Here is a 13,739-nt window from a genome sequence, read left to right as displayed (position 1 = left end):
TATTTAGATACCAGTGTACTTCACATAATCCACTCTTTTGGGAAATACACCCACTTGATCTTACAGAAGACACACAAAAGATGTGGAAATAATCAAACATATTAGAGCACAAGAAGAATATGTGTAAATGATTCAAGCAATCAATAACATGTAAAAGATTAATCATGTAACATAAGGCATAAAAATGATCTAGAATTCATAAAGAAAACATAAATAAGATTCATAACAAGGAAAAATATATAAAAGACATCAATAAAAAGAATTGAAAGCATTTGAATATGAAAGTCTCAGTTATGTTTTCATATTTCCAGATGGAGATGATCCACCAGGGGGCGCTGCATGCTTCACTGTAACACACTCTTCATCTGAACACTGAAGTGTGTGCGCAGAAACTGTGATCTCTCTGAGCTGATGAACACACACTGGAGATGCGAGACCCAGAACAGTCTTCTGCTTCTCAGTCTTCCTCAGAGTAACACAGCAGATCTTCAAGCGTTTCAAACAATCCGTTGTACAGTCTCATGAAAATATTAATGAAACAAAATGATTATACACTATTGTTGCAGCAGTAACACTTGAGAGCATCTACATCTCGCGGTCTTTATCATTTTCAGAGCCATTCATGTAGACATTTTAGAGCTTCACGCGGATTCACTCTTACACTGTAGATTAAATTCTGAATAATGATATTTTCTGGTAAAGTCTTCATTTTATGCACTCTGAGCAGCTTTTAATCAATTTCTGCACTTTAGCAGGAGCGTATTATGAGAGCAGATGAGCGTGACATTTCTTAAAGTTTTCCCTTCACACTCACTCTGTCTCTCTCTCTCTCACACACACACTCTCTCACATAAACTTGTTTATTCTGTGCGAGAACCAGAAAACACTGGTTTAGATAGTACAAGGAAGCTAGTCCTCCCTCACACACAACAGTCTCAGACTGCATGCCTTGAAGTGTACTTTAAATATGTTATTTCCACAGGCTGACAACTGCATGACCGATAGTAATGAACAAAGAGTTTAAAACTAATATTATGATTAAAAAAGCTAGTCATATTGACTGTGTCACAGGAAAAGTCACTAACAGCATGAATTACTTCGATTAGTAAGTAACTGTAAATCCCAGTTACTACAGTTACCCATTCATTATTATGGGAATAATGAAGAGAAACTACAACAGATGTGATCTATTATATTGATATATTGATTTATTAATTATTTAGGAGACACCTCATCATTGCACTGATGGCCACAGTAACAATTATACCGTTTCTAGTGTGATCTGATGGCTTTACATGTCCAGCAGTGAAGATGTGGAGGTGTGTGTGATATTCCCCTTCAGGATCTCGCTGATCCTGGCCCATCGCAGGAAACATGAACACACAGCAGACAGCCTGTTGAAGCCACACACACACACACACACACACACACACACACACACACACACACACACACACACACACACACACACAGCTGTTAAACCAGCAGATAAACAGTGCTGGCCACAGACTCACAGGCTCACAGGGACTTACTGTAATGAACACACACTCTGTGCGGTGACATCTCAGTTCTGGGGCCGGACGCTTCAGACACAGACGCTTCCTGTAAAACACACACTCAGGGCTTTGATAGGGTCAGTCTTAATGTTGAAATATTATGTGTACTAGTGTGCTGTTATGTAGTGAAGGCAGTACTTCTGAATGTTGGTTACTCTTCACCTTATTATGGCCAGTTCTGTGGATGTGATGTGTGTGTGGACTGGGAAGGGAAGGACTTTAAGACAGGGGTTTCCAAAGTCTATATAGTTTATCTGTATTTAAATATATCTGTGCAGCGCTGCTTAAACACGAGAGCAGCAAAGAAACATGGATGAGTGAGAAGAAAGAACTGAATTCATTAGTAACAGACGGCTTTGTGGCGCACATTGCGCTTGATGGTCAAATAAACACATTTATGTGTCAAAATGCCCGTGTTGGTGAGTATTCATGTAAACACAGTCAGTTATGTCTAAAGTGAAAGCAAACAGTTGGGCGAAATTATCATTATATTGGATCCATGCATAAGGTCTTAAAGTGACAGCAGCCTCATATAGGCCTGCCGTTAATGTTAATCATTCACTGCCCATGAATATCTTTCATAGCTTTAAGTATATGTGTATATGTTATTCATAGAGTTCAGTTCATACTATTCAGTTTAGGGGTGGATCATGTATGCTGTGTTAGAAGGAAGGCCCACTGTCTTTGACTGTGAAAACCCCTACTTTAAGAGAACATTAGATTATAAATATGAAAATATACACTTACAGATCCAGTGTGAAAACTTGTGAAGTAAAAATCTGAAGTTGAATTTTAAGATTTGCACCGTGTCCTGAATTTGAAGCTCCAGACAAAGTTAGAAATGAAAAATTGCACTTATACATAAATACTACAAAAGCTACAAAACTAATACACAGTCAGTCAAAACCTCTCAGATTTGCAATTTGAAATCTGTTGCCAAACTTAAGCCAGTTCTCACCGCAAGCTTCTCACACGAGCAACTGCTTGCGACACAATGTGGGTTTGTTCAACTGTACAACAAAGCTGAGAAAAGTTAACAATTTTGCAAATGAACATTTAATTTTTAGATTGTAATGACCAAGTCACGTCCTGTCAGATACTGTAGTGGAGTGACGAGAGAGAGAAGTTAATCCAACGGCAGGTCGAATGGGAATTTTCAGTGAGGCACGGCACGAGTGACAATGTTTGGGCGTTCTGGCGCAATATGGCTGCCGTCGCATCATCCAGGTGGAGTACCCAGAAAAGCGCTATATAAATGTAACGAATTATTATTATTATATAAATAAAGGTGACTTGACTTGACTATTGATGCCTACTAGCAACTTCACTGTATACTAACAAAACAAGTCAACTTGAGAGTTGGGTTGATATATAATACTATAAAAGTCACTACTACTGCACTGAAAAGCACTTCTATTCAGCGTAAGGCCGCAGAACACTGGAGTGTTTACCAGCTAGCTCTTGTGTTTCATTAAGTATTCATGCCTCATGAATCCAGACATTAACCTTTAAAGCAGGATGGCCAGGACGATCCTTCACGCCTGTCAGGGTGATAAGTGCTTTCGTCCACTACTCGCATGCTCACTACAAAGGTCAAGAGGCTCATTAACTTTTCTTTTTTTTCTGACAACACCTGCAACAAAATAACCTTCAAGATTATATGTCTATGTTTAAAGCTACTAACCATAAATTACCCGAGTGTACAAACTTCTGTATGAGAAACAAAACAATAAGCCTGTGAAAACCCTTTAGGAGCAGTACTTTTCATATCACAAAATCATCATTAATCCTACTTTTAGTCCAGACTCTAATTAAATCATCCAGATTTCATGTAAACAGAACACACACAAACTCTTGATTCCACTTAAATAAGAAAAATGTTCATTATTTACTCACCTGTGTCTCTCTGGGATGATCGAGTAAATGAGTCAAGTAAATGAGGGGTGAAAAAGTTCCCAATCCTTCGGTCCCAGACAAATGATTGATTTACAATATTACAGTAATGCTAATGTAACGTATATATTTAAGGCGCTCATGTTCAGTCCCTCTTCTCCTTCTGCATGATGAGCTTATAATGTGGACGGTAATGTGAAGAAGCAGCACAGGGGAACCATGGGAGATCAGCTGGCTGAGAGACATCAACACGATGTACGATCTGGGTTTTAGACGGACGGTACAGACTGACCTCCTAGCCACAGAATTAGCTCAGTTGTAACAGTCTGACACACATACAATATCTGAAAAGTTCTGACAGCAAATATGCTAATATGTTTTTGCTGCTATTTTATGTCCATCCATAATCTTTGATGATAGAAACTTACACTTGAATTCATTTCAGATTGTTGGTTTTCACAAAAAGGATTTTCTGAAAATTGCATCATTCCTTGTAAAAGATGGATGTCTAAAACCTACACACAACATCCGACTTAAAAGCAAGAGTAATGATGGTTTTTTGAACAATTTAAGCCATAGACAGATACACTTCAAATATGCATGTCAATGTTTTTATTATAAATAATTTCAATGCCACTGAATTTTTCCTGCCAGCAAATGGAAAAATCATAAAAGCCACAAAGCAAAAACACAATGTAAGTTGTTCATTGCAGCACTCAAGAAAAAATAACAAAGACATAGATGTCACATGGTAACCAGTACCGTAATATCACAGAGCAGAATCATCAAACAGTTCACATCCATTAAAAAATACTGAAATAAGGTATAGTATTTCTCCTTGTATAAATCAGAGAACTCTTTCCCCCAGCAAGGAAATTTAAAGCACATTTGTGGCACTTTCTGTACATTACTATTATTGTTTTGTTTACTATTATTGTAACCACTGCAATGGGAACTAGCTTGTTTCTATTTGATTACAAACAGAAAACACCTTTTCCTTGGTCCTCAAGACCTCAGTAAAGACCTCATGCTCCTCAAGATATGAACGCAAGATGGAAAACAAATGACTTTCTTTTCAGACTTATGCAATAAATATCCCTTGGAAGATGCTGCAATGTATTAGATGGCGAGGACAAACATTTGGAAAGTTGTATTGGACATACATTCACCCAGAACCACTAAAAATATTCACACATACAGTGAATGCACTGCCGTTTGCACATTTGCAGATCTGAGGTAACTCCAGTGATTGCTGGGGCCTGGTTGGGACATCAGGAGGAAGTCCTGTTATAACCGACGCCTAAATGTTTGGACAACCACAGTTGTGCCAACTGCATTGTGGATGCGTAAGTGCTTGCTTTGGACCCGACGCACATTTTGTATTGCTTGGGCTCTAAACGCGTGTCACAGAAGACAGAGTGAAATATATGCACAATACCTGCTTCTTGAGAGCGAAACACTTTCAAGCCAGAATCGATGACTTTAGTGAACAAATCAACATCCTCTAAACCCCAGCCCTGTATTGAGGTGTCAAACCCCCCCGCTCTAAGCAAGTCACTTTTGAATATGCAGGTGATCCCAAATCCATAATCTCGCCAGAATCCACTCTTCTTGGTAAAGACAAAGCTGCTGTCTTCAGGAGGGTCGCCAGCATAGACAATTTTGGGATCATACTGACTGAAGACGACGGGGAAATACACCTGACTTCCCTCAACGGTGTTGTCTCGACATCTCTGGAGGGCGTCGGCGTTGAAGACCAGGTCCACGTCGCAGAAAAACAGCAGCGAGTTGTTCCTCAACTGAGAAGAGCCCATCTCAAGGGCCAGGCCACGAGAGAAGTCTCCCGTCATGGGTATGATAGACAGGTCTGCTTTAGGATATCGGTTGTGATACTCTTTCAGCAGCTCTAGGTGTCTCTCCTTATCCTGGTTTGTATCATTGTCAACCAGGATTATGGTCAGCTTCACGTTCTGGTTGGGGATCAGGCAGATTCTCTCAAAGTTTTCCATATAACGCACAAAGATTTCATAGCGACCGGTGAGCGGGACGAGGAAGTGCACTTTGGTCTGACTCTGGACTTGTGTGGACTCTGAGGTCTGGAAGGAGGAGAAGATCTTGAGCGAGCTGGAGAGGAAAGAGAGCGAGCGAGAGTCACCGTTGATGGTGTCTTCCAGTCGGGACACGTCCAGTTCCTCCGCCTCGCTGAAGAACGGCCGGCTGAAGGACTGCTGGAGGTAAGCGTGTCTCCGCACCGGCACGGTCACCTTCCTACCCTTGTGCTTCTTGTAGAGCAGCAGAAGGTCCAAGATGTACTCAGCACCGTGAAGCGGATCCACGCGTCTGTAGCCGTACTGGATCTCCTTGAAGTCTATGACGCGACCTCGAGTTTTTGAGTTCTCGTTGATCATTTCCATCACTTGAAGCACGGTGTCTTCCAGTGCGGAGCGCACCAGGTTTCCGAGGCCCTGCCGGGGCATCTGCTTCTTACTGGCCGAGTACAGGTGTCTAGCGGTGACGAACTCCCACTCGAGGACGTCCTCTCGCCCCGCGGGCCGGTAGCGTGTGTATGAGGGTGACGCCCCGAGCTGCTGGTCCTCCCGCCGGACCGCGGCGCTGCCGAGCCGGCTCACGGCGAGGGCCTCCCGGTGCAGCTGGACCGTGCGGTGCCGCAGCTGGGAGAGCCGGCGGGTCAGCAGGTACATGTGCAGGCGGTACTGGTACGCTGGACGCTTGTTGGGGTGCAACGTGATGGCGTTGTGGATCTTGCTACTGTGAAGGTCCTGGATGAAACCTTTCTTGTTGTGTTCATAGTTCTCGTAGAACAACTGCTGCATCTGCAGAGAGAAAGAAGAGAACAACTTGAGTACTTTAGTGACTTGTACAGCACTTTGGTCAGGCCTCAGACTGCTTTTAAATGTGCTTTATAAATAAAAGAACTAGAACTTATAGTGACACCCAAACCTTCACCCGTATGCGCTTGTTTATCATGACAAAAAGCATGAATTTCTTTGCAGACCCTTACAAAAAATTAGTATACTTCCAGTTCATTCTATTCAAATAAGTATAGTTCAAATATATAACAGCACTTTATGTAGTAAGTATACTAATGTCAATATACTAGTGGTATACATAAGTGTACTATTTCCATACTACTTGGGACTAAATTGGCCCACTTTTAGTATAGTAAACTGAGTACACAACTAGTTTACAACTAAGTTTTTTGTTTGTACTGCAACTATTACTACAAGTGAACTTATAGGTATTACTGATTATGATAGTCATATACTTGTGATAGCACATTTTTTGGTTTATGAAAGTACACTTTGAATTATAAAACGGATAGTTCCGGTCCTTGATTCTGATTGGTTGAGCCGCGTTCGAAGCTGTTGTAAATTACTCAACAAACACACACCTGTGACCGCGTTACATTAGTGTTACTGCACAACTGCCGTTTGTGACTCTTTGTTGCTGCATGTGTTGCTTGGCAACCTCTTTGGAACTACATTGCTTGGCGGAGGAATAAATGTGTAATAATGTTATATTTTTTTTGTTGCTGGTGTTTATTTTATAAATAAAATAAATATTAAAATGAATATTTTTATGGAGTAACCGTTTTATAAAAGCAATAAGCCCCTTGAAGCCGTGTTTTACAGTGGATTTAGATCAGCCAAGGGGGTTTAACTCCGCTCCGCGTCGAGCCTAACAACGCCCCTCAGCTGTTCTACATCCACTGTAAAACACGGCTTCAAGAGGCTTATTGCTTAAATATACTCTCAGTAAACGACTAGTTTATTAGTTTTATACTACAAGTATATTTTAGGCTAGGGACTGCAAATTAAGGGAACTTAACATCATACTTATACTTTACTGTTTATATATTATTTTTGCATTTTAACTATACTACTATGTTCCTATTTAGGTATTCATTTTTACACTTTAAATATGCCTTTAACTGTACTTTAAGTGGATTTGAAGTAAATTCCTATGTACATAAGAATAAGGAACATATCTGTTTTCTTTATAAATCATTATTTTCAAACAATGTAAGTTTATGAGACAGTATGTAAAACTATGTGAAAAAGTATTTAATAGGCTTTACAATCAAAAGAGTAAACAACAAGCCAAGTATACTTTAAATAATTCAATATACTTTTAAGTATATCTCGATCAAAAGATTGAGTACAAGCCCCTAGTTTGATTTACCGTTTTATGGATGTCTTTACCAGTCAGCTCGACATATCTACATAATATCTAAAAGCTTCCTGGGAAAAAGATTTAGATATTCAGATAACTGACGAGGACTGGACAGAGTCTATCAAGGTCATAAACACATGTTCTAGTAACGTCAGCCACCAACTAATTCAATATAAAGTAGTACCTACTACCTAGGCTTCATTATTCTAGGGCTAAGCTTAACAAATTCTACCTCTCCATGTCCTCTAACTGTAACAAATGTGAATCTACCGAGGGCTCTCTGGGACATCTCTTCTGGTCATGCCCAAAGCTTTACGAGTTTTGGAGCGAAATGTTCAGATTCTACTCTGAGATATTCTTGTGACCTCTCCCCTGACCCAGCCATTGCTATTTTCAGCTGGTCTAGCTCTCTTCATGGCTTCGGTCATCAAAATCAAAAAGCCATACAATATGTAATGGTGGCAGCTAAAAAGTTCATCCTCTGTCTATGGAAAAAGGCATCAAAACCACTTTTTAAATCTTGGCTTTCTGAACTCTCTACCACTTTGCATTTAGAGAGACTTAGACACAACCTCTCTGGTGCCATTGCTGTCTTCGAGGCCACCCGGGAACCCTTCCTTAATCAGCTATAAAAAATGTCAAGGATAACAGTTTAAATGTTTGATCCTTTTATTGTTTGCATGATCACCATACCCGTGCCCACTGGCCTGGAAAAATATGTATAACATTATAAAAAATATGTATAAAACTGGAGGAAACTGATGTAATTCAACGGTTGTAAAATCTCCCCTCTTTTTTTGTCCTTGTCCTTGTTGTCTCTTTGTACTGTTATATGTTGCCTTATATTCAAAATAAAAACATAATATAAAAAAAAGAATAAAAAAAGATTGAGTACAAGTATAGGCCAAATATACTTAGACCTTTCTGTCAGTATTAGTCAAGTAGCCTATACTTAAGTGCAATTTTAAGTATGTTTCTGAGAAGTATATAAAGTATATTTCTGTGAAGTACATAAAAAGTAGACTGAAAGTATACTTGTTTTTATTTCAAATAAGTATATATTTAGTATACTATTAGCACACTTGTATAAATAAACTTCATTTTGTAAGGGAAGAATAGCTGTAAATCTCATCCGAACAAGCCCATCAAGGTCTTCAGAGTCACAGGATTTGAGCTCCTGGCGTTCAGAGACAACAGTACCAGTGAGGTCAGACACTGATGATGGGTAATATGATCTGGCTCGCTTTTTGTATTCTAGCTGATGATGAAGGGGTTTAGTGGGGTTTGCGCAGGTCAGTCAAGTTCTCCCACACCAAAAACTATTTTATATGGACCTCGCTTTGTGTACAGCGTTAGTGTTTCCCAATCTCGTTGTTCTTGTCCTCCCTTATCCGACCCTATTCATTTCAGGTCTTGGAGTTTCTAACAATCTGACAATGAGTTGATGTGTGCTTGATTAGAAAGACTTTAAAACTCTGTACGGTTAGTTTGACTCCAGGAGCAGGGTTGGGAACCACTGATTTAGCAGACACTTTTATTCAAAACATCACATATTACACATTCATAACAAGCAATTCATCACAGAGTCACCAATATTAATAGTATACTGTGCCAGGTTTATTATAAAGCTAGATTAGGAATTGAGCTAGAGCAGATGTGATAGTTTAAAGGTTGTGAAGAAGAGCTGCTTCTTGAATGTTAAGATGGTCCCAGTTCACTCCACCAGAGAGGAGCCGAGACAGCTGGAAAGCACATTTGTTCGTCCCTGTGAAGGAACAACAAGAAACAAGGAACAAGAAGTTGTTCAAGTCACTGGCGGCAGGGAGCATACACTTGTAAGGGTGTATTGAGGTAAGGGATGGCCGTTCCAGTAAATGTGATTGTGGTGGCTGCTGGGATCAGTGGAGTTATCGTCATGCAGGAACAGAAAACTGCAACTAAGTCTAATGGCCATACAGTGTGTCTCACACATAATGCTCACTACGTCAGCTTTGTGTTTCATTGCATTATAAGACAGTGGTAGATCCTGGCATAGGTGATATAGGAGTCAGCTCTCGGACACGGGATTTACTCTGAGAAGTTCCCTGTGTTTCCTCTTCTCTCACATCTGCTGCTCATGTCTGATCTCGCCTACGGCACGACATGAGTCAAACCACCACTGGGATGAGATGCACTGGAAAGCAGGACAGGACTGTGTTCTAGCCAAGCTCAGTCAATGGAAAATGTGACCAACCCTGTTTAGCCTAATGTGAAATATTAGTGGCTAGACAAAGAGACCATGTTAACTCAGGATATTATCTGAGAGAGAGTGGATAGGCCTGAAAGAGAGGACATCAAAGCTTAGTACAGCTGCTGAAATTGAACATCTGTAAGGCATCAGTGCCAGATTCAATTTTTATCCGCTCTCACCATCACATACGCATCCAAGTGTGCCAGATTTTGTCTTTGAGAGATCTGTTAACACGCATATACATGCAGCATGGTCAGTAAGCAGCTTTTTCCACACCTTTCTGTTACTTTAGTTTTCCCACACAGACCCTTAAACACCTGTAAGAATGCCACTAATGTGTTTACACCACCACATAAGAACCACATATTCTCCAGGTGTGTTAAACACTACTAACATCCTTCAAATGGCGTAAGGATGGCATTAGTGTTCAAGTGATGTTTCAGAACGTTGCTTTTTGCAAAAAAAACAGCAATAAATTATTTTCTTAAATGCATGTAAGAAGAATAAACTAAAATAGTCCTACAAGGCGTATTTTTAAAAGCAGCATGCTTGTCGGCACCGTAGATGAACCTCGTTTTATATACAAGATGTAAATCTTTATTGTAAGCTTACCTACAATGCAGATTTAATGGCTCAATTATTTATTTCTAAGAAAATAAGATAATAAATCCTCTATATTGTACTTAACTCAGCTTAAGTGTACTTTTAGTGCCTCTTTAATCACTTTTTATCGCAATATAATCACCAATAGGCTGATCAAGCAGGGCTGACTAAATTTTCCCAGTTAATGCATAGCAACCTGCCAAATAAATAAATACACGGACATGAGTTGACTTGCATTTGTTTCACTGTATTATTATTATTATTATTATTACTTCATCTACAGTATGAAATCACTGACAACAGCCATTTATACAGTTTATTGTCATTATGCACAAATGTACAGAGAAGCCACTACTGACCAATACTATCAAGTGTTGCAGAGAGATTTAATCTGTAAAACAAACTGAACAAAATTGTGTGACGTTGTTTAAGACCTTTTCTATCTCTCATAGTGAACAAACTCCTGATTGCAACAGAACAGTTGAGTCACCCTTACAGCCGATGAAGTCATAACTCCTCAAGACGCCTTTCATTTCGTGCTTACAAGTTATGGAGAAATGATTCTTCCTCCCCCTAGCGTGCATTATCCCATGCGTCGGACTCGATGACTCCCTCGAACAACAGCACTACTGTCTGCAGGTCTAGAGCTCTGATGTGCTTCCTAACGCTCCGGCTCAAATACTAACACCTTTATTCTGACCTGTCCTGTCCAGTGTCCACACACTCATGCATTTCACTCTGAAAGCGGCGTCCAGCACGTCACTGCTGATGCTGTTGCTGTTTGAGAGACTGTGGTGTGTTTTCACACCAGATCTCCAGACCTGAGCGACCACAGTCTTCCTCATTCCTCTAATGAGGTGAAGCACGTTCCCTGCGGTGTTCAGACCGGAGTAAGAGTGGGAGTGGAGCAGCGGGATTTACAATTCATGCCAACGGCCCATACTGCATTTTTAGCAAGAATTCACACGTTAAACACATTTAGCTAGCGTGATACAAAGAATGTGAAGGTTATGATGGTGGTGGTGGACATAATCCATCAGTTTATAGTTCTCAAGGAATTTGTTTATCCCTTCTAGATTTGCTACTGAATATGATCGGGTGAAAGCACATTTTAAACAGGTACTTATTCACACACGCAATCGCTCTCTCACTAATGCATTCAAACAAATGTAATCTTGCAGTGCTGCTTTATCTGTACATGATTGCGAATGAGCAGAAATCTGTAACAAATGTAGCGACTCGTAGATAAACTAAAATTAAGATTTTTTTTTAATGCTGATTACCATGTAATAAGCTTGGCATGTTGTAGGAAAAATGTTTGCAAATCAGTGTTCCACTAAACCACGTTGAAACTATTCTCCTAGTATTGTGTTTTTATTTGATCATTTAATAGGCCTATATATTATGAACAGAACTTTTGCGGAGGGAAATGGCTGCCACTCCACTCCGCTCATACACTCCGGTTCAGACTCTTCTACATCACACACAGATCATCTCCTTAGCTCTCTAACATCCTACGATGTTTGGATTATCAACACTGATTACACTAAACTGCTTGCAACAACGCTCAGAGAGCGATCGTGTGAAAGGAGGAAAGCTGAACATTATCAAGCTAAAGTTCTATGGCTGATTTCTAGCAGTTTCATAGTGTGATAAATGCTGGCGTCTGCAACTTAACCCACGAGCGCTTCTGGTCATTCGTCTGCTGACAGGAGGTAAGAGTAAAGTTGGCTCTGGGCTCTAGTGGCCGGCTTATAAATGCTGCAGTCATGCGGTCGGCCGCTCCGGGATGTTTTGCATCCAGCATAAAGCATCTAGTGTCTCCAGAGCAAAACTCGAACTCAGACTCAGCTCTGAAAAGAGTAACTTTGTATTTGGTGTGTATTTGAATAAGTGTAGGCAAAACAAGCGAAAGTGAGGCTGGATCAGTGATGAGACACAGTAAGCCCTCTCTGCTGCATTAACCCTGCGATGAAACATGCACAGGTCCAGTCATGTGATGCGTCAAGCACAGACAGGAGGAAATGTGAGTAAGAAGAGAAAGTGTCAAGTCAAGTCCAGTCACGTTTATTTATATAGCGATTTCTATAATACAGATTGTTTCAAAGCAGCTTTACAGTGATAAACAGCATCACTATCGCAACATTTTTCAATTTCAGAAACCAATCATTTCAATTATAATTGCTTGCAACTTTAATTTCAAATGTGAAGCAGCTCTAAAACAGATAAGTCGTCAGTAAGTTCAAGAAACTTACTTTAAATAGACTTCACAGGACTATTTTCAATAAGTTTAACTGGTCCCTGTTCATTTTAGAGTTATGCAAATGTATTCAGGCTTTACACCTCGCCTGGTGTCTGTATTAAAGCACGTTAGACCTGCACTGAAGTTCCTGTGTTTCACAGCTCAATCTCAAGCCCATTTCCACTAAAACTCTAGTGTAAATGAGGAAAGTGATTCTGCAACTCTAGAACGAAGCTCTGTTATTAATGTTCTGCTTCAAGCATTGAGACTAACAACGTCTCCAGCAGCGTCTTTACACACACACACACACACACACACACACACACACACACATCAATAATCTACATTCAAGTCCATGATTCGCATGGGTTATCTGCCATTGTGACGTGTTTAAACCCCTGTGCAGCATTACACTTCTGTGCACTGATGTCTTGATGCGACTTCTGTGAAGAGTAAACTGTATATCACAGTTATTGTTTAACAGTGTCATAAGCTTTGGTCTACTTATTTACAACCAAATGTAAGGTTACGCCAGTGCATGTCAGGGTCAGGGGTGAGATTTCAGATTGACCAGTTAATCTGGCACAACTGACACAAAGCAAAACACGAGACGGCTTCAACGGCCAGTGAGGCGATGCTATGTCTTCACAGATATCACATGTGGGAATTCACTGATATGACTTTTACTCAGAATATAAGTCTCTGAACAAAAGTTTGGAATAATTAAGATATTTTAATGTTTTTGAAAGAAGTCTCTTCTGCTCACCGAGGCTGCAATTATTTGATCAAAATATAGTAAAACAGTAATATTGTAAAAAATTACTACAATTTAAAATATCTGTTTCCTATGTGAATAATACAATTTAATTTATTCCTGTGATCAAAGCTGAATTTTCAGCATCATTACTCCAGTCAGAAATCACTCTAATATGATGATTTGCTGCTCTATTATTGATGCACAATTATTAGTAATGGTTCTTATTATTATCAGTTGCTTCTTCATATTTTCAAGATTTTTAGA

General features: G+C 39.9%; 1 protein-coding gene and 1 long non-coding RNA gene across 2 annotated transcripts in view; both read right to left on the bottom strand.

Moving 5' to 3' along the window:
• Positions 1-1,186: 1,186 nt before the first annotated feature.
• LOC311076963 lies at positions 1,187-3,598 on the bottom strand. Its single transcript, XR_014604720.1, has 3 exons — positions 3,453-3,598; positions 1,533-1,602; positions 1,187-1,394 (listed from the first exon to the last, which is right to left on the bottom strand). It is a non-coding gene; the product is annotated as an uncharacterized lncRNA (long non-coding RNA).
• Positions 3,599-4,046: 448 nt separating this feature from the next.
• chsy3 (chondroitin sulfate synthase 3) overlaps positions 4,047-13,739 on the bottom strand; it is a 77,717-nt gene continuing 68,024 nt past the window's right edge. Inside the window, exon 3 of the mRNA XM_084105475.1 lies at positions 4,047-6,283. Coding sequence (XP_083961601.1) covers positions 4,721-6,283 — 1,563 coding nt within the window. The 3' untranslated portion in view covers positions 4,047-4,720. The remainder of the gene's footprint in view (positions 6,284-13,739) is intronic.

The sequence above is a fragment of the Abramis brama genome (genome assembly GCF_963993115.1).
Source record: "Abramis brama genome assembly, chromosome: 25".
Taxonomy (NCBI): domain Eukaryota; kingdom Metazoa; phylum Chordata; class Actinopteri; order Cypriniformes; family Leuciscidae; genus Abramis; species Abramis brama.
The sequence above is the reverse complement of the archived record's forward strand: the minus strand, read 5'-3'. Positions and strand labels throughout refer to the sequence as shown.